At 53.2% G+C, this 20,523-nt stretch overlaps 2 protein-coding genes across 2 annotated transcripts in view; one reads left to right on the top strand and one right to left on the bottom strand.

Annotated features, from left to right (window-relative positions):
- Positions 1–2,653: 2,653 nt before the first annotated feature.
- Positions 2,654–16,938, bottom strand: LOC100088092 (ELL-associated factor 2-like). The gene is made up of 6 exons (XM_029056370.2): positions 16,737–16,938; positions 13,098–13,192; positions 11,948–12,084; positions 7,843–8,264; positions 4,869–5,147; positions 2,654–2,955 (listed from the first exon to the last, which is right to left on the bottom strand). Exons 1-6 carry the CDS (start codon positions 16,858–16,860, stop codon positions 2,909–2,911), a joined length of 1,104 nt encoding a protein of 367 aa, XP_028912203.1. The 5' UTR covers positions 16,861–16,938; the 3' UTR covers positions 2,654–2,908.
- A 248-nt stretch (positions 16,939–17,186) lies between these two features.
- The window catches only part of IQCB1 (IQ motif containing B1), a 28,100-nt gene continuing 24,763 nt past the window's right edge, over positions 17,187–20,523 (top strand). Inside the window, exons 1-2 of the mRNA XM_029062550.2 lie at positions 17,187–17,277; positions 19,396–19,625. Coding sequence (XP_028918383.1) covers positions 19,526–19,625 — 100 coding nt within the window. The 5' untranslated portion in view covers positions 17,187–17,277; positions 19,396–19,525. The remainder of the gene's footprint in view (positions 17,278–19,395; positions 19,626–20,523) is intronic.

A 20,523-nucleotide genomic window follows, 5' to 3' on the forward strand; every position in this document is an offset into this window, starting at 1 on the left:
CTCCAGGCAACTAAGCCCACATCCTGCCTCTGGGCTGGGTTGCCCTCCCTCCTCTAAACCGACAATGATTTTTCCCACCTTCAAAGCCTTATTGAAGGCATATCTCCTCCAAGAGGCCTTCTCTGACTAAGCCCTCTTTTCCTTTTCTTTCATTCCCTTCTCTGTCACTCTGCCTTGCTCTCTTTATTCATCACCCCCATCCCAGCCCCACAACACTTATGTTCACATCTGTAACATATTTATATTAATGTGTTTCTCCCTGTAGACTGTGAATTTGTTGTGGGCAGGGAATGTGTCTGTTATATTCTTATACTGTACTCTCCCAAGTGCTTAGTACAGTGCTCTGCATACAGTAAGCACTCAATAAATATGATTGACTGACTAAAACCCCCTCATTCTACAAATCTAACAGACGCCTGTTCCCGCCCCCCCTCCCCCCATCCAAAGCCCTCCTAAAAGCCCACCTCCTCCACAATCCTTCTGCAATTAGCTCCCAAAAAACCCTGGACCATCAACATCCACTCCCTTGGAGAAGTCATTCCCTCCAGCAGCTTCAACTTCCACCTTTATGCGGAAGATTTCCAAATCTCCTCCACCCCTGCCCTCTCTCCCCTGCTATTTGACATTTCCTTCTATCTTCAAGACATCTTTATCTGGATGTCCTGCAAACACCTCAGACTTAATATTCGAAACACACCTCATCTTCCCACTTAACCCTGTCTCCATCCTGACCTTGCCATCACTGTAGATTACACCACCATCCTTTCTATCTTACAACCCCATCACCTTGGCATTATCTGTTACTCACCTCCCTCATTCGATCTGCCACTAAATCCTGTCCGTTCAATCTTCACATCACTGAAATCTGCCCTTTCCTTTCCAACCAAATCCTTCTCCCATTGAACCAAGCACTTCTCTAGCCTTGACTCCTGCATCTGCTTCCTTGCTGACCTCCCTTGCACTTGATATCCACCCCATCCCCATTTATGTCCATTTCCTTATACTCTGCTGCTTTCCCTATCTGTAATTTATATAAATGTCAGTCTTCCCCTGGAGACTGGAAGCTCATTGCGGGCAGGGACTGTGTCTCTCCAGACTGTTGTACCAAAAGCTCAGTATAGTGCTCTGCACACAGTAAGCGCTCAATGAAGACCATTGATTGAATGACTGAGGGCAGGAAATACATCACTCATGTGTTCTGTACTTTTCTAATGCTTAGTAGAGAGCTCTGCCCACAGTAAGCACTCAATAAAGACGATTGATCAATTAATTGAGGGCAGGGAATATGTCATTTAAGTATTCTGCATTGCAGACAATGGCCATTCACTAGATCCTACTCTCCCTGCTCCTGCTCTTCCATACTAGTACAGTGCTCAGCCCCAACATATACTCAGCCTTCACTCCTGAATGAAGATGTAGTCAGCTCCTCGCTGCCTGAATGCCACACCTCTCCCCTGTCCCCCACCCCTGGTCTGGATCTTCCCCTACAGATCCCCAAAAACTCTTCCTGCCAGAACAACCCTGCTGTGCATTCACTGGGCACGTGGGAACAGGAGATGGCCAAGGGTGGAAGGCTGGGGGGATGCTCCAGGACGCCAGGGGTTCATTGGGGGCAGCTGATGGGCTGAGGCCTAGGGCGCCGCTGGGGAGCTCCTGGGGAGTTGCTTGGGGACTGCCCAGGGGTTGGAGGTAGGGGAGCTGAAACCCAGGGGACTACTGCTAGGGGGCTGCCACAGGGCTTCCCAGAGAGGTACCAGGGGTTGAGGCCCAAGGCACTGTGGGGAGGCTGTCCGAGGCTGGCTGGAGGCTTCCTGGGGTGATGCTGGGGGACAGCCAAGGGGCTACTGAGGGAGATGAGGCCCAGGGAGCTGTTAGGGAACTGCCAGGAGTTCTCAGGGAAATGAGCCCCGGGGGCTGCTGACCCTTGGTTGGTAATAATAATAATAATAATACTAATTGTGGCATTTTTAAGTGCTTACTATGTGTCAGGCACTATACTAAGCACTGGGGTGGATACAAGCAAAGTGGATTGGGGTTCACAGTGTTAATCCCCATTTTACAGATGAGGGAGCTGAGACCCAGAGAAGTGAAGTGATTTGCCCAAGGCCATACAGCAGACAAGTGGCAGAGGCAGGATTAGAACCCATGACCATATGACTCCCACACCTGTGGCTCTATCCCCTACAGCATGCTGCTTCACGTGGAGGTGGACCTTTGAGGTGAGATTCAGCCAGGCCAGGAAGAACCCAGGTGTCCCCGAAGCCCAAAGAGACCATTCCAGCCAGTGCCCCCCGACACCGGACCCTCACCACCAGCTTGGTGTAGTGGATAGAACACGGGCCTGGGAGTCAGAAGGTCGTGGGTTCTAATCCCCCCTCTGCCACCTGTCTGCTGTGTGACCTGGGGCAAGTCAATTCACTTCTCTGTGCCTCAGTTACCTTATCTGTAAAATGGGGATTGAGACAGTGAGCCCTGTGTGGGGCAGGGACTGTGTCTTACCCCATTTGCTTGTATCCACCCCAGTGCTTAGTACAGTGCCTGGCAAGTAGTAAGCACTTAACAAATCCCATAATTATTATTATTGTTATTATTACCACCCCACCGCCCCACGTTCGGAGAGAGCTGTTTCAGCCTAAATTTCAAGTACATCAGGTAGTACAAACACAAACCATATTTTTACTATGAGCCCAGCAACATGGCCAAGAACCCAGCCCCAGTCTCTGGAGCCTGGAGCTGGTCTCGGCAGTACTATTCTCAGTCCCAGGGTGGGTGAGGCCTCAGTCAAAGCATGGTTTCCACGGCCCCCAGGGGGAGACCCCGGGGACCATCGCCCTCCATGGCTCAATAAGGATGTCTGTGGCAGGGCAGCACTTGGGTTCTGGCCACGGGGGCGGGAGGAGGCGGGGTTTCAGTAGTCGCTGTCGCTTGTGGAGTCACTCAGCTGCAGTTCTCTTCCTACAATCCAAAACAGAGACAGTTTTGAACACTCAATCTGACTCGCCCTCCCAGTGCTGAGGGAGAGCAAAGCATCCTCCCCTTGGGACCACTCCTGCTCTCCCCGTTACGTCCCAGAAGGGGCCGGGCCTGAGACGTCCCCTCGGACCAGGCCGTCAGCCTCCCAAACGCAGGCGCCACAATCCCACCGCAAAATTCACCGGCCGCCTCTTCCTCCTTCCTCTGGCCCAGGCCCCGGACCTCCCTGGATGCCCCTGAGGTGATGCTACTGACATTGAACAATTTCACTCAGTCTATCGATAGTCACCAAATGGGATGGCACTGACTTTTACCCTAAAAAATCCTCCTTCTTGGCCCCGGGGTTTTAAAAGTCAATTGTAAAGCTATTTGTTCCATAAGCGTGGCCTGAAAAGAGCTGTGGACACACTAACACTAACTGGCCCAACATGCTTTCTTGTCAGTGATATAGCTTCCTCCACCTAGCGGCCCTGGTGGCAGGAGGAGGCAGGGGGAGGAAGGGGTTGGCGACGCTTCCCAGGATCAAGAAAGGGAGGCCCAGAGAGGTGAAGGGAGCAACCCAACTACCCCCGACGGGCCCGAGGCAGAGCCGGGACTGAAAGCGGGCTCCCACCACCCGGCCCCACCCTCAGTCCTGTCCCCTGGCCAGGCAGAAGAACCCCCTCAGCCAGACCGGCCACCTCTCGGTCTTGCACTTATCGGGAGTGCGGCCGGGATCAGCTCTGGCACGATGGAATGAATCCTCTCCTTTGGGGAGATCTGGGGATCAGGCCAACAGAAATGGTGCCCCCGACCCGCAATCCACCCAGGGCTACTTCTCTCAGATGGGAACAGAGAACCAGGCTGGGAGACCCTAAGTCCCAAACTCTGGCAGCCAGGGCCAGGAGGCAGGCGGCAGACAGGATCTCCCTGCTCTAGTGGGGAGGGTCTGCTTGAAGGAAGGACAAAGCGCCTACCCGGTGGACCCAGATGACCCAGTGTTTCTAGGAGGAGGGTGGTCCCTGCAGCAGCTGGATTTCCAACCAGAAGGAAGGCTCAGTAGGGGGAGAATGCTTTTCCCAACTTCCCAGAACACATCGGGGAGCTGGCGGGGCCTCCTGTTGTTTCCAGGAGAACCTCCCCAGCCCTGCTCGGGGCCTCCGGGGTACGACTCTCTAGGCTCTGCCAGGGGCGATAGCCATGGTAGGTTTGGGTAGGAATGCCACCGCCCTCCGGCCCCAGACCATCTAGGCCCCTTCCCTATAGCGACAGCCTCCCGGGACACCCTGGAAACATCTTCTTAATAATAATAGTAACAATAATAATAATTGGGGTATTTGCTAAGCACTTTCTATAGCAACATCCTCCCAGGGCACCCTGTAAACCTCTTCCTAATAATAATAATAATTGTGGTGTTAAGCCCTTTCTAAGTGTCAGGCACTGTATTAAGTGCTGGGGTAGATACAAGCAAATTGGGTTGGACACGGTCCCTGTCCCACATGGGGCTCAGAGTCTTAACCACCATTTTACAGATGAAGTAACTGAGGACCAAAGAAGTGAAGTGACTTGCCCAAGGTCACAGAGCAGACACATGACAGAGGTGGCATTAGAACCCGGGTCCTTCTATCCACTATCCACTAGGTCATGCTACTTGATATTGCTGCAACCACCCGAGTGCCCACTCTGTGCCACACACTGTGCTGAGCACAGGGTGGATTTGGACACGGCCTTGTCCCACACTAGGCCCCATGAAGTGACGCCATGCACCATCATGCTCTGCGTTAGGGTGGCACTTGACTCATCCCAAGAGTCCCCTGTCCCCAGGGAGGATGCAGTGTTGGGATCCCGGGCCCAGGGGAAGGCTGCGGTGGAGCCCCGCGGGCACAGGCCCTGCCCTCGGGAAGACAGGAACTCACGGAGCACGGGCGCGGCCGAACCCCCGTCTCCCTCACACTGGTTCCAGTAAGGGTCCGGGTCCAGATCCGGGAGTCTGTGGCACAGCAGCGGGGACGGGGGGAGCTGCAGCTGCGGGAACCGGACCAGGCCGGAGGGCAGCGGCGGGGCCTCGTCATCCTCAGAGCTGCTGGCACCACTGTCTTCATTGTTCGAGCCTGACGGTGATGAGCTCCGGCAGTCTGGTGAAGACGAGCTGTCCGAGGTCCCCTGGTCCGTCACGCTCGCCTCCACTATCAGCTCTGCAGGGAACACCGAACGACCGACTGATGGGCTGACTGACAGACAAGCGGATTGCAACCGGGACCCAAGCGGTGAGCGCTTCCAGCTCTTGTGGATGAATCCTGGAGCTGGAACGCGGCCTGAGTGGGGGACAGGGAGGGGGCCCGAACCCACCTTCCCACCCGCTTTCGTGGACAGTAAGCTCCCCCATTAGATGGTAAGCCCCTTAGGGCAGGCGGTTTGCTCCTACTGTCCACTCCCCAGCATTTGGTACCAGAGAGTGCACTCACTAGGTGCCCCGCGTTGACTGACCCTTGGGGTGACTGACCGGCCACCTCACTGGCTAAGCAATTGGCTGACTGGCCGACTGACATACCGGATGCCTGACAGGCAGAGAGCCAGTTTGGTAGCTGACCCACATGAGGGGGCCACATTTTACCAGTTCCTTCCCAATGCTGCATTGGCCTGGGACTGGAGCTGGGTTAGGGCAGGATCATAGCTAGACTGGGACTGGGCTAGGGTGGGACTGGGGCTAGACCGGGATTGGGCCGGGGCTCTACTGGGGCTGGACTGCAGCTGGACATGGGGTGGACCGGGGCAGGACTGACAACCCTGGGCTGACGATTCATTTTTCCCCAGCCCTGTGTTCCCTGGCCTGGAGCCCATCCCACCCCAGTCTTGCACTCTTCCCTGGTTTGAGGCTTTCCTGGATCCCAAGAAACCTTCGGTGATTCCCAGAAGCCCTGGGGGCGTTGTCCAACAGCCAACCAGCTACCTCTAGTGTCAGCTCTCAGGCTGCTCAGTACTTTCTTCTGGCTTTCACATATTTCGCTGTCTTCCTCCCCTGCTTCCCGGTTTTTTCCTAAGATGTCCCCCACCAGCTGTCTAAATCCCCCCACCCATCCATGACTCTGACCTTCCCCCTAAAATTGCTAGCTCTCCTACCCCCCTGCCCCCAGCCACCACCTGTCTGCCATTTCCAACTTCTCCCTGGCTGCCAGCTCCTTTCCAGTCTGGCTCCAAGCCAGCACTGGTCTCTTCTAGAGTACAACAGTTTTTTCTCTCTCTGTCTTTTTTCTCTCTCCTCTCTCTTTCCCCTTCTCTCTTTTCTCCTCCTCCTCTCCCACCCCCGCCCCCCTCATCCCTGCTCCAGAGGGCATCCTTGGAGCTCCAGCTAGTTAATAATAACAATAATAATAGTGTTGGAATTTGTTAAGCGTTTACTATGTGCAGAGCACTGTTCTAAGCGTTGGGGTAGATACAGGGTAATCAGGTTGTCCCACACGAGGCTCACAGTCTTAATCCCCATTTTACAGATGAGGCAACTGAGGCACAGAGAAGTTAAGTCACTTGCCTACAGTCACACAGCTGACAAGCAGCAGAGCTGGGATTCGAACCCATGACCTATGACTCCCAAGCCCAGGCTCTTTCCACTGAGCCACGCTGCTTCTAGTTCTTCCCAGCCCTCCTCTGACCCCAGGGACCACCCTACCCTTCTCCTCCAAGTATTCTCAGGCCTCAGTTTGGCGAACCCTCCCTCTCCCATGTCTCCCGCTCAATCTCATTCACAGATATTTCCTCCTTCTCTCACCTTCTCAATAATAATAGTTATGGTTTTTGGTAATCGCTTACTACATGCCAGGCACCTACTAAGCGCTGGGGTGGATACAAGCAAATCGAGTTGGACGCAGTCCCTGACCTGCATAGGGCTCACAGTCTTATTTCCGATTTTACAGATGAGGTAACTGAGCACAGAGAAGTGAAGTGACTTGCCCAAGGTCACACAGCAGAAAAGTGGCAGAGCCAGGATTAGAACCCAGGTCCTTCTGACTCCCAGGGCCGTTCTCTATCCACTACACCTCGCCAACTGCCCAACTCTGTCCCTGTCAATTGGTCAGTCACTTATATTTATTGAGTGCTTGCTGTTTGCAGAGCACTGTACTAAGCACTTGGGAGAGTACAATACAACAATATAACAAGACACATTCCCTGCCCACTACAAGCTTACAGTCTAGAAGTCCCCTTACTTTCTAGGCTTTACGCTTAGAGAAGCAGTGTAGCTCAGTGGATAGAGCACAGGCCTGGGAGTTAGGACCCGGGTTCTAATCCTGACTCCACCACATTTCTGCTGTGTGACCTTGGGGGAGTCACAACTTCTCTGGGCCTCAGTTACCTCCTCTGTAAAATGGGGATTATGAGTGTGAGCCCCATGTGGAACAGGGACTGTGTCCAACCTGATTAACTTATATCTACCCCAGTCCTTTGAACAGTGCTTGACACATAATAAGCACTTAACAAGTACCATAATTATTATTATTTAATTCTGAACATTTCCCTATATTTATTTATTTATTTATATATCAGTGTCTGTCTCCCTCTATAACCCCTGAGCTCATTGTGGGCAGGACTATGTCAGTTTGTGGTTCTATTGTACTCTCCCAAGCACTTAGTCCAGTGTTTTGCACATAGTAAGCACTCAATAAATAATGACAATGAGGGAACGAATGACTCTATTGTACTGGGCTCAATACACTCAATAAACACCATTGATTGATCTTTTTTGAGCCCAAGGGCAGTGGTTTCTTCCTCCTCCTCCCTCCTCATTGGGCCCACTAGACACTCATTCCTCCAGGCCCCAGGGTTTCTGCCTCTCTCTAACTTGAAGAAGTTAGGAAAAGTTTTGAGCACATCAAGGTCTACAGGGCTTCATTTTACCTCTTTCGATATCTTCGATATCATCCAGGAGAGATGCTGGAGACCCCTTCTCCTGGTGGTAATACATTTTTTCACCATACTGAGCCTCATAGATACTGTGGATTTCCTGCTGCTGTAGTAGCTGCTTCTGCATTTCTTGTTGCTGCAGAAGCAGCTGCTGCATTTCTTGCTGCTGCAGAAGCAGCTGCTGCTGATGGTGCAATTCTTGCTGCTGCAGCAGCTGATGATGATGGTACATTTCCTGCTGCTGCAGTAATTGCTGCTGGTGGGGCATTTCCTCCTGCTGCAGATGGTGCATTTCCTGCTGCAGCATTAGCTGTTGCTGATGGTGCACTCCCTGCTCCTGCTGCGGATGGTGGTGGTGGTGGTGGTGATGGTGGAAGTGAATGATCTGAGACTGAACCTTGCCGATCCCTTCGGTTCTGCAGTCAAGGACAGGGCGGTCCAAATGATTATGTGGCGCCCAGACAAGGACACGGCCAGAGCAATGAGGCTGACCCACGGTGCCCTACGCCTCCTGCACCCGCCCGCCGGCCTCTCTGGCCCAAAACCACAGTGAGGAGAAGCTCCGCTACCGCCAAACCGCTCACTGGACCTCGATGTCGTCTGTCTCACCACCGTCCCCTCGCCCAGGTCCTCCCTCTGGTCCAGAACTCCCTTCCTCCCCCTTCATATATGACAGACCACCACTCTCCTCACTTTCAAAGCCCTCCGAAAATCCCGTCTCCTCCAAGAGGCCTCCCTCGACTGAGTCATTTTCCCATCTGTGCCTCCTATGCATTTGGACATTACTAGAGAAGCAGCGTGGCTCAGTGGAAAGAGCATGGGCTTTGGAGTCAGAGGTCATGAGTTCGAATCCCAGCTCTGCCACTTGTCAGCTGTGTGACTGTGGGCAAGTCACTTAACTTCTCTGGGCCTCAGTTACCTCATCTGTAAAATGGGGATTATTAAGACTGTGAGCCCCACATGGGACAACCTGATTCCCGTGTCTACCCCAGCGCTTAGAACAGTGCTCTGCACATAGTAAGCACTTAACAAATACCAACATTATTATTATTACTTCTTAGAGCACTTTGATACCCCATCCCCAGCACCCCCCGGCCCTTATGTCCATATCTTTATGCCCTACTATTTCCCCTCTCCCTGATCTATTTTAATGTCTACCTCTCCCTATAGACCCTGAACTCCTTGTGGGCAGGGATCATGACTACCAGTTATATTGCACTGTGCACTTTCCCAAGCGCTTAATACAGTGCTTCGCCCACAGTAGGTGCTCAGTAAATACCCTTGATTGATTAATTGACTGATTAATCGGGAGTAATCCGACAAAGGTCAGTAGCAGTCATAGTACGGGTGTTCCTTGAGCGCTGCCTGGGGCAGCACATTTTACTAAGCCCTGGGAAAGGTCAAAACAAGCAAGTGGCACAGTCTCTGCCCATGCGGAATAAAGGAAAGTAAAATAAAATAATTACAGGAAGCATCTGAACATACTATTAAATAAATGCATATATGCCTAGCGGGCTGGGTGTGACTCTGAGCAAGTAACTTCCCTTCTCTGTGCCTCAAGTCCCACATCTGTAAATGGGGATTCCAATCCCTGCTACTACTATTATTCAGCATGGCTCAGTGGAAAGAGCACAGACTTGGGAGCGCTGGGATAGATTCAAGGTAATCAGGTTGTCCCACGTGGGGCTCACAGTCTTCATCCCCATTTTACAGATGAGGTCACTGAGGCACAGAGAAGTGAAGTGACTTGCCCAAAGTCACACAGCTGACAAGTGGCAGAGCCAGGATTAGAATCCACCACCTTTGACTCCCAAGCCCGTGTTCTTTCCACTAAGCCACGCTGCTCTTAGTAACTGCTTATGTATATATGTATGTATATAGCTATAATTCTATTTATTTATCTTGATGTCTGTTTACTTGTTTTGATGTCTGTCTCCCCCACTCTAGACTGTAGCCCCTTGTGAGCAGGGATTGTCTCTCTTTATTGCTGTATTGCACTTTCCAAGCTCTTACTACAGTGCCCTGCACACAGTAAGTGCTCAGTAAATAAGATTGAATGAATTGAATAAAATACCACGGTTATTACAGTGTGAGTCCCCCTCTAGACTGTGAGCCCATTGCAGACAGGGATTGTCTCTATTGCTGTATTGTACCCTCCAAGTGCTTAGTACAGTACTCTGCACACAGTAAGCGCTCAATAAATACAATTGAATGAATGAATGAACCAAATTGTCAGGGAGGGCTGAAAGGTTTATATGACTGGAGATCCTGGGAATTCTTCAGAAAAGAGGAGGTGGGACTCGGGAGGGTTTGGAAGGCAGCTGATTGGGAGTGAGGGGGAGTTCCAGGCCAGGGGAACACCAGGCGTGAGGCGACATGGGGGTGGGAGCACGGGGACGAGAGCAAGGTTCATTTAGTAAGTAATCCAGGGAGAAGCAGAGGGACACAGCTTGTTGGGGGACAGTGGGAGGAGGGAGAAGAGAGGTGAGGTGAGGGCAGATGGAGGAGGAAGGCCATCAGGCCAGCTTTGAGGAGGTTCTGCTTGGTAACGGAGAGCACGGGGAGGTTTTGAGGAGCCGGAGTTGGAGGAGAAGAGAGAAGGAGGCCGAATGACACTTCGGGATGATGATCTGTGCAGCAGCAGCAGCAGCACTGATTGATTGATTGATTGATTGATTCATTCATTCATATTTATTGATCGCTTACTGTGTGCAGAACTCTGTACTAAGCTCTTGGAAAGTACAATACAGCAATAGAGATGATCCGTGCCCACAGTGTGCTCCCAGTCTGGGGTGGGAGGCGGGGGGAGGAGAAGGGCGGACAGAGACAGACATCAGTACAAGTAAACAGGCATCAATATAAATAAAAAAATTATATATATACATATTTACATAAGTGCTGTGGGCGGGGAGAGGGGGAAGAGCAGCAGCAGCAGCAGCATGAATTAAAAAGAGGAGGAAGGAGAGGCTGAAGAGATTTTAAGCTTCCTCGCTGATCTCCCTGCCTCCATTCTCACTTCTCTTCCGTGACCACACTGATCTAAGCCTTTTTCATTTCTCACCCTGACTACAGTATCACCCTCCACATTTACCTTCCTACCTCCGGCCTCTCCCCTCTCCAGCTACCATAATGATCCAACCATTTACCATTTCTTGCCTTGATTAATCCATCAACCCCCTTGCTGACCTCCCTCCCTCCTGTCTCTCCCCACTCCAGTCCCTATTTTGCTCGGCTGCCCAGATCATTTTTCTAGAAAACTTTTCAGCCCACGTCTCCCCACTCCTCAAGAACTTCCAATGATTGCCCATCCACCTCCGCATCAAACGGAAACTGCTCACCATCGGCTTTAAAGCACTCAATCACCTTGCCTCCTCCTATCTTGCCTCCATGATTTCCTATTACAACCCAGTCCACAAGCTCTGCTCCTCTAATGCAACCTACTTATTGATTGAATCTCAATGCACATATCCTTAATTCTGAAGCTTCCCCCTACTTATAATTTATATATACAATTTGTGTCTGCCTTGTATCCCTCTTTAGAATGTAAGCTCCCTGAGGCCAGAGACCCTGCCCTTTGCTTTTATTGAGCCTTCCCAAGGCACCCAATCAGTCAATCTGTGGTATTTTTTAAGTGCTTTCTGTGTGCAGAGCACTGACCTAAGTGCTTGGGAGAGTCCAGCCCGATAGAAATGGTAAACACGCTCCCTGCCCACAAGGAGCTTCCAGTCTAGAGTTGGAAAAGCAGTCGGAGAAGCAGCATGGTGTAGCTGATAGAGCCCGGGCCTGGGAGTCAGAAGGTATAGGTGCTAATCCCGTCTCCACCACTTGTCTGCTGTGTGACCTTGGGCAAGTCACTTTACTTCACTGGGCCTCAGTACCCTCATCTATAAAATGGGGTTTGAGACTGTGAACCTCACATGGGACAGGGACTGTGTCCAACCCGATTTGCTTGTATCTACCCCAGCGCCTAGTTCAGTGCCCAGCACATAGTAAGCACTTAATAAATTCCATAATAATAATTATTACTAGACGGGAAAGTGGAAGCGCAGGCTGAGAGCCCTGGGGGTCCAGGGCGGGGGCGGGGGAGGGCAGCACTGACCTGATTTTCTTCACAGAGATGTTACCACTAAGCTTTTCCAGGCGACATTCCCCGTTGTCGTGGTTAAGGATGAGGACGCAGTCCCTCGGGTAGGGCTTCTTGGAGCCTTTGAAAACGGTGAAGGGCGGGACTGACCCCTGAGCAGATGGGAACAAAACACCAGGCAAATGGGCTTCCTCCTCCCTGGGCCGCTGGACCACCGGTCCACATCCAGAGAGGCCTGATCTGGGATTTGTTCCAAACACAAACCCGGAGGTCCGGGCCCAGCCACGCCGCTCGGCTTACCTCGGCAGCTCCCCCGTGGGCATAGTGCCCCGGGTCCTCTCTCGTTAGCCTCACTGACCCTCAACCTTCTTGGTGCCTCCCATCCACTCTCATCTGCCCCTCTGGACACCCGGCGGGGATTCTCCGTCCTCGTGGCCCCAGGGTCGGGCCCCCTCCTCCTGGACTGGGCTTGGCTAGGCTTCCTCTGTCATCACCACCAGGCGAGTGACTGACAGCTTTCCCCTCAGGGGTCCCAAGGAGGGAGCGGCTTCTATGGTCTAGAACCCTCTGTGTCTGTGCCCGTGCCCCCACCCGGAGTGCTCACATCGCCGCCGGCTCAGAACAGTGACTTCAGCCACGGAGGCTGCCCTGCCAGAACCACTGGCTCCCAGTGGACATCCATCCAACCATCCGTCCGTCCATCCATTCAGCCTACTGGAATCGGCCCCCAAAGCTTAATGCTGTGGCAACCATCAGTGGAGGAGGTGGCCTCTTGCTGCAAGGGCCAGGTGGACGGACAGACAGATGGGCATATAGCTCACACCTCTCGGGGATCCCCAAAAGGCTTGTGGGAGGCACAGGCCACGGGAGAAAAGGTCACCCACAGATGTTGCATCAAGAAGGCTGATGAGGGCTCGACTTGAAAAACCGGTGGCCGTGGGAGTGGCTGTTCCGCCCGTCCTCAAGAGAGTGAGCTGGGGGGGATGGGCGGTGTGGGGATGGTCAGCGAGCAACTGCTCTCTGTGCCATGGGAGAGGCCGCTCTGCTCCTGGACCACGTCTCCGTGCCACGGGAGAGGCTTCTGGCTACCGGACCGCAACCCTGCGCGAAGGCCCAGAATCTGCTCTCTGGGAATCGGAAGGTCTGGGCTGGAGCCTCGGCTCACCTCAATGTTCGGGAGTGCGATCGTTACTTCTTCCCCTCTGCCCACTTCCAGGTAGCCCTCAGAAGACGTGTTGACGGATGCCGGCTTGAAGTCATCTGAAAATACATGGCACGTTATTCATTTATATGGAATGTTTGTCTCTTCCTCACGACTGCTCGTCGTGGGCAGGGAATGCGACTACGTACTTTGTTGTACTGCATTCTCCCAAGTGCTCAATACAGTGCTCGGCACAGAGTAAGCCCTGAGTAAATACCATTGATTGATTGATTGAGAAAAAAATGATTCCAGGGCAATAGTCAGAAGAAAGATACACCCTGCTCTCACTGGCCTGCCCTGCACAGCTCCAGTACTCGAGCAGTCCAAAGTCACCAGCAAACTCCAGCATTTATGCACTTTTTATAACCATCTTAAGCACTTTGGTATGTATATATAATAATAATAATGTTAATAATAATAATAATAATGTTGGTATTTGTTAAGCGCTTACTATGTGCAGAGCACTGTTCTAAGCGCTGGGGTAGACACAGGGGAATCGGGTTGTCCCACGTGGGGCTCACAGTCTTAATCCCCATTTTGCAGATGAGGTAACTGAGGCACAGAGAAGTTAAGTGACTTGCCCACAGTCACACAGCCGACAAGTGGCAGAGCTGGGATTCGAACTCATGACATCTGACTCCAAAGCCCGTGCTCTTTCCACTGAGAAGCAGCGTGGCTCAGTGGAAAAAGCACGGGCTTTGGAGTCAGAGGTCATGAGTTCGAATCCCAGCTCTGCCACTTGTCGGCTGTGTGACTGTGGGCAAGTCACTTAACTTCTCTGTGCCTCAGTTACCTCATCTGTAAAATGGGGATTAAGACTGTGAGCCGCACGTGGGACAACCCGATTCCCCTGTGTCTACCCCAGCGCTTAGAACAGTGCTCTGCACATAGTAAGCGCTTAACAAATACCAACATTATTATTATTATTATTATTACCTCAACGGTGCACTCAATTATTTGACTTTTTTTAAAAATTGTATTTGTTAAGCACTTACTGTGTGCCAGGAGCTATGCTAAGTATACTAAGGGAAGAAACAAACTAATCAGATTGGACACAGTCCACATCCCATGGCGGGGGGGATGGGGGGACGCTGGGGGGTCACAGTCTTAAACCCCATTTTACAGATGAGGAAACTGAGGCCAAGAGAAGCAAAGTGACTTGTCCAAGGTCATACAGCAGACGAGTGGCAGAGCATCCCCTACAGAGAGTCACCTCCGTGTAGCTAGAAAATGTGTCACTTCTTTGTTTTTGTCTTTCCCAAGTGCTTGATAGTGCCCCTCCTACTTTGAGCATAGAGTAAAGACTGTTTCCACTGTTTCTTCTACTGCTTTTGTGAAAACCGAGCGAACCTCTAACCGGTCTGGGACTAGGAATGAGAAATAGCCTAGGCCTAGTGGGCCTAGGCTTCCCCTGTGTCTACCCCAGCGCTTAGAACAGTGCTTGGCACATGGTAAGCGCTTAACAAATACCAACATTATTATTATTATAGGCTTAGTGGGCAGAGTACGGGTCTGGGAGTCAGAAGGACCTGGGTTCTAATCCTGACTCTGCCACTTTTCTGCTGTGTGACCTTGGACAAGTCACTTCCCTTCTCTGGGCCTCAGTTACTTCATCTGTAAAATGGGGATTGAGACTGTGAGCCCCGTGTAGGGCATGGACTGGGTACAACCTGATTAACTTGTATCTATCTCAGTGCTTTGTACAGTGCCTGGTCACTTGTCAACAGTGGACCCAACAAATACCCCTTGTCTGTTGTGTGACCTTGGGCAGGGCACTTTACTTCTCTGAGCCTCTGTTTCTTCATCTGTAAAATGGTTTCCTTCCTTTTTAGACTGTGAACTCCCTGTAGGACAGGGACTGCGTCTGCCCTGGTTAACTTGTATCTACCCAGCGCTTAGAACAGTGTTTGACACATAGTAAGTATTTAACAAATACAATTAATATTAGCAATACCATTAATATCATTATTACTATACCAGAGTTGCTTTTACATAGGGAGCTAGATGGCTGGATATTTTTACAGCCTCAGTATAAAACCGCTAAAAGGTTATTTAGCAGTTATTTAGTGGTTAGCGGTTAAAAGGTTATTGAGAAGCAGCATGGCACAGTGGAAAGAGCCCGGGCTTCGGAGTCAGAGTTCATGGTTCGAATCCCGGCTCCGCCGCTTGCCAGCTGTGTGACTGTGGGCAAGTCACTTAACTTCTCTGTGCCTCAGTTACCTCATCTGTAAAATGGGGATTAAAACTGTGAGCCCCACGTGGGACAACCTGATCACCTTGTACCCCACATCGCTTAGAACAGTGCTTTGCACATAGTAAGCGCTTAACAAATACCACCATTTATTTTTATTTTATTTCCATGTAAACACTGGCAAGACTGAGAGTCCTGAGTTTACAAATCAGCATTTGGGGCAGTTTGTTCCCTCCACTCAACTGTCTTGGGTGCCTTAAATGCAGTGCTTAGTACCGTGCTGTACACACCTAAGCACTTGATAAATACTTTCAGTACTATGGAGGCATTCGTGACACGCTTGGCCACGGCGGTGGCAGAATTTGGATCCGGGCCCGAGTCCGAACTCGGGGCAGAAACAGGACTGAGAGCCGGTCCTCCTCTGTCTGTCCATCCGTCTGAGCGGCCCCTGAGCCGCCCGCCACTGGAAGCCGCTCCCCTCCTCCACCCTGGGTCGGGATGCGGAGGGGCCTGGGTCACGTCTATCAACTCCATGGTATTGTATCCATCAACTGGATCTATTGGACGCTTACGGGGTGCAGAGCACCGTACTGGGCGCTTGGGCTGCAAGATACAACAGAGTTGGCAGACACGTTCCCTACCCTCCAATCAAACAATCGATTGTATTTATTTAGGGTTTACTAAGTGCTGAGCACTATACTGAGTGGTTGGGAGGGATAATACATCCGAGTGGGTAGCGATGTTTCCTGCCCTCCGTGAGCTCACGGTCTGGAGGGGGCCTCTCTGAAGAGCTCAGTCCAGCTCAGTCGACGCTCAGTACATAGGGTGAAGGCTGACCCTCCCCTCCCGCCCACCCCCGACCCGAAGCCCTGCAGGAGCGGCTGCCGCCCGCGGGATGGGTCGGAGTCCCCGGGGATGATGATGCTGTTAATCGTTGGGCGCTTACTATGTGCCAAGCACTGTTTTAAGCGCTGGGGGAGCTACAAGGTAATCAGGTTGTCCCATGCGGGGCTCACAGTCTTAATCCCCATTTGACAAATGAGGAAACTGAGGCACAGAGCGGTGACTTGCCCAAAGTCACAGAGCTGACGAGTGGCGGAGGTAGCCGGGTGACTGTGGGCAAGCCACTTCACTTCTCTGTGCCTCGGTTATCTCATCTGTCAAATGGGTATGAAGACTGTGAGCCTCACGTGGGACAACCTGATTGCCCTGAATCTCCCCCAGCGCTTAGAACAGTGCTCTGCACATAGTAAGCGCTTCACAAATACCAATATTATCATTAGAACCCACGACCACTGACTCCCAGGAGACGGGGGTCTTTCCACTAAGCCATGCCCGAGGCGGGGAGGATGGAGAGGGATGGGGCGGAGCGGGGCGGGATGGAGAAGGATGGGGCGGGACCGGTCCCTCACAGCGCAGGGTGTGGAAGGCGCAGCGCGGCCTCCGCCGAAAAGTCTCGCCCAGCTTGAGGACCCTTGGGCGGCCGTCCGGGGTGAGGGCCCCCGCCTCCTCGGGCAGCAGCCTCCTTATCCTCATCTTCGGCCCCGGCCCGGGCGCAGCACCGGTGCCCAACCGACCCCGCTCCGCGCGATTGGTTCCCTCCCGCCCGCCCGTTGCCGTGGCTCCGCCTCCGGGTTGCCGGGGAGACGGACCGCTCCGCTCTGGGCGCCTGCGCAACAATCGGCCGCCGCCGATTGGTTCCCGCCCGCTGCCGCGGCCCCGCCCCGCGGTTGCCGGGGAGATGGACCGCTCCGCTCTGGGCGCCTGCGCAACAATCGGCCGCCACCGATTGGTTCCCTCCCGCCCGGCCGCGACCGCGGCCCCGCCCCGCGGTTGCCGGGGAGATGATGAGCCGCTCCGCTCTGGGCGCATGCGCACTGGCTTCCCGCCGCCGCCTCCATTGGCTCCCCATCGGCCGAGGACCAGCCCGGGACACGGCAGGGACACGGCAGGGTGAGGGCTCGGGGGTCGGAGCTGGGGGGAGTTTGGACTGCTGTGTGCACACAAACACACTGCTTTCGTTCAGTCATTCATTGTTCATTCAATCGTATTTATCGAGCGCTTACTCGGTGCACTGTACTAAGCCCCTGGAAAGTAATAATAATAATGTGGGTATTTGTTAAAAGCTTACTATGTGCAGAGCACTGTTCTAAGCGCTGGGGTAGACACAGGGGAATCAGGTTGTCCCACGTGGGGCTCACAGTCTTCATCCCCATTTTACAGATGAGGTAACTGAGGCACAGAGAAGTCAAGTGACTCGCCCAAGGTCACATAGCAGACAAGTGGCAGAGCTGGGATTCGAACTCATGACCTCTGACTCCAAAGCCCGTGCTCTTTCCACTGAGCCACGCTGCTTCTCACACAATTGAGCAGTAGAGGCAATAATAATGAAGGCATTTGTTAAGCGCTTACTAGGAGCAAAGCGCTGTTCTAAGCGCTGAGGAGGATACAAAGTGATGATAATAATTATGTTGGTATTTGTTAAGCGCTTACTGTGTGCAGAGCACTTTTCTAAGCACCAGGGGAGATACGGGGTCATCAGGTTGCCCCACGTGGGGCTCACAGCCTTACCGCCCATTTTACAGGTGAGGTCACTGAGGCACAGAGAAGTAAAGTGACTTGCCCAAGGTCACACAGCTGACAAGCGGCAGAACTGGGATTTGAACTCATGATCTCAGACCCCCCAGCCTGGGCTCTTGCCACTGAGCCATGCTGCTTGTTTTCACCGGCCTCACAGTCTAGAAGCGGGGAGACATCAAAACAAGTGAACACGCATCAATGAGAATAAATAGAATTGTAGATATATACACATCAAAACAAGTAAGGCATCAATATAAATAAATAGAATTTTAGATATATACATAAACACGAAAGTGCTCCGGGGTAGGGGGGGAAAGGGCAAAGGGAGCGAGTCGAGGCGACGCAGAAGGGTGGGGGAACTGGGAAGGCCTCTTGGAGGAGGTGAGCCTTCAGTAGGCCTTTGAAGGGGGGAGGTGTGATTGGCGGATTTGAGGAGGGAGGGCGTGGCTCAGTGGAAAGAGCCTGGGCTTCGGAGTCAGAGGTCATGAGTTCGACTCCTGGCTCTGCCACTTGTCAGCTGTGTGACTGTGGGCAAGTCACTTCACTTCTCTGTGCCTCAGTTACCTCATCTGTAAAATCGGGATTAACTGTGAGCCTCACGTGGGACAACCTGATTACCCGGTATCTACCTCAGTGCTTAGAACAGTGCTCTGCACATAGTAAGCGCTTAACAAGTGCCAACATTATTATTAGGACATGTGCCAGGAGTTGACGGCGGGAAAGGCGAGATGGAGGCACCGTGAGAAGGTTAGCGGCACCAGAGGAACAGAGTGTATGGCTGGGAGGTAGAAGGAGGGAAGGGAGGTGAGGTAGGAGGGGGCAAAGTGATGGAGACCTTTGAAGCCAATAGTCAGGAGTTTTTGTTTAATATGGAGGTTGCTAGGCCACCACTGGAAACTTTTGAGGAGCGAAGTGACGCTTCTGTGGAAAGATAATCTGGGCAGCAGAGTGAAGTATGGACGGCAGTGGGGAGAGGCAGGAGGTGGGGAGGTCAGAAATGAGGCTGATGCCGTCATCCATTCAGAATGGGATGAGTGATTGTACTAACATGGTAGCGGTTTGGATGGAGAGGAAAGGGCAGATCTTGGCGATGTTGTGAAGGTGAGACCGGCTGAATTTGGTGACGGATTGGATGGGTGGGGTGAATGAGAGAGCGGAGTCAAGGTTGACACCCAGGATGTGGGCTTGTGAGACGGGAAGGATGGTTGTGCCGTTCACAGTGATGGGAAAGTTCGGAAGAGGACGGTCTTGGGAGGGAAGATAAGGAGCTCAGTCTTGGACATGTTGAGTTTGAGGTGGTGGGAGGACATCCAAGTAGAGATGTCCTGAAGGCAGGAGTAGATGCGAGCCTGGAGGGAGGGAGAGAGACTAGGTTTTGGGACCCAAGTCCAGGGCTGGGACTTGAAGTTTCCCGAAATTGAGTAACACTGTGGTTTAGGGAGTTGAGGATGAAAACGCTAAAAATCAAATTTAATCTGCCTGTCCCTAAAGGTTTCCAAGCTTGGCTCCACGAGCGCCGCTGCCGTCCTCTGCCAGCCACCACCGGACTGAGAGTTTCAGGCCTGAAGCCTAACTCCCGGCACCGTTGCCGCCGTCGCCTCGTCCGGTCGCAGCAGACCGGATGGAGCCACGGAGCCTGGACCCGAGGGTGCGGCGTCTGGCGGCCGAAGTCGCCGAGAGCCCGGAGCAGGACGTCCCGACAGCGCTGTTGAAGTTGGAAGGTAGGAAGCCCCGCCGGGGCCGCCTCCGGCCTCACCTCAGGAACCGGCTCACGGAAGGCCGCGGCGGGCCCGGGGGAGGAGCGCTGCCACCCTGGGCCCCCTTTGTGTGGCCGGACCCGCACCAGGTGGGAAAGAGGGAGTTTGTCTTCCTGCCCTTCTACCTTCTGGCCACATGCGGGGCCTCAAAGCTGGGCACCAGTGAGCCCGGAACATTCCACCTGGGCACCGTTGCCTGGCCGGTCCCCCCTGACCCGCTGACTCCAACCGTGGCAGATTTAGGGGGCTCCCGGGCTATGCAGTCAGGTTCCCCGCCCCGGGGATCCCTGGAGATGAGCCAGGTGGCAGCCTGGGCCCAGGGCAGTAGCAGAGTGAGGAGACCCAACAGTAGACGTTCTTACCCATTCTTCCCAGACAGGCCACCTGGCTTGGGGCAGGGAGGAGCGGAGTGGGCTTCGGTGGTGGTGGTGGAGCCATCAGCTCCCGGGTTGGCTGGCACAGCAGTGTCGATCATGGTAGGGTAGAGGTCCCGTTCTGAGTGCCTGGCACAATTCGCCGCCCTGGAATCTGACCCGCTCACTGGCCCACGCTCACCGGCCCTCACTTACCGGCCCTGCCCCCCCAGAACAGGATGACCTGGGGAGGAAATCGGCGGAAAAATGCTGTACCCCCACAAAGCAGCCCAAACGGTAGTGATGGTGACGGGCAAGACGACACCCCTCGCTGAGAGGTGGGGGCAAGAAGGCACAGAAGTGGCCTCGGGCTCCTCCCGTCCTGGCTAGAACAGAATGACCCCCATCATCCTGCCCCTCCCCCCCCCCCAATTGCTCCCAGGGCATCCACCCACCTGGTCCCGGGGAAGGGCATCCCCCCAGCCCCAGCTGCAGGGGCCTGGGAGATC

The sequence above is a fragment of the Ornithorhynchus anatinus genome, chromosome 1 (genome assembly GCF_004115215.2).
Source record: "Ornithorhynchus anatinus isolate Pmale09 chromosome 1, mOrnAna1.pri.v4, whole genome shotgun sequence".
Lineage (NCBI taxonomy): Eukaryota > Metazoa > Chordata > Mammalia > Monotremata > Ornithorhynchidae > Ornithorhynchus > Ornithorhynchus anatinus.

Bases quoted from the DNA above. Each gene is read 5' to 3' on its own strand.
- LOC100088092 (XM_029056370.2), bottom strand. From the start codon at position 16,860: ATGAGGATAAGGAGGCTGCTGCCCGAGGAGGCGGGGGCCCTCACCCCG. The intron at 8,265-11,947 runs GTCAGTGCTGCC...CCTTGACTGCAG, and splicing joins ATCTCTGTGAAGAAAATCAG to AACCGAAGGGATCGGCAAGG. The intron at 2,956-4,868 runs GTGAGTTCCTGT...TTTGGATTGTAG, and splicing joins TTCGGCCGCGCCCGTGCTCC to GAAGAGAACTGCAGCTGAGT.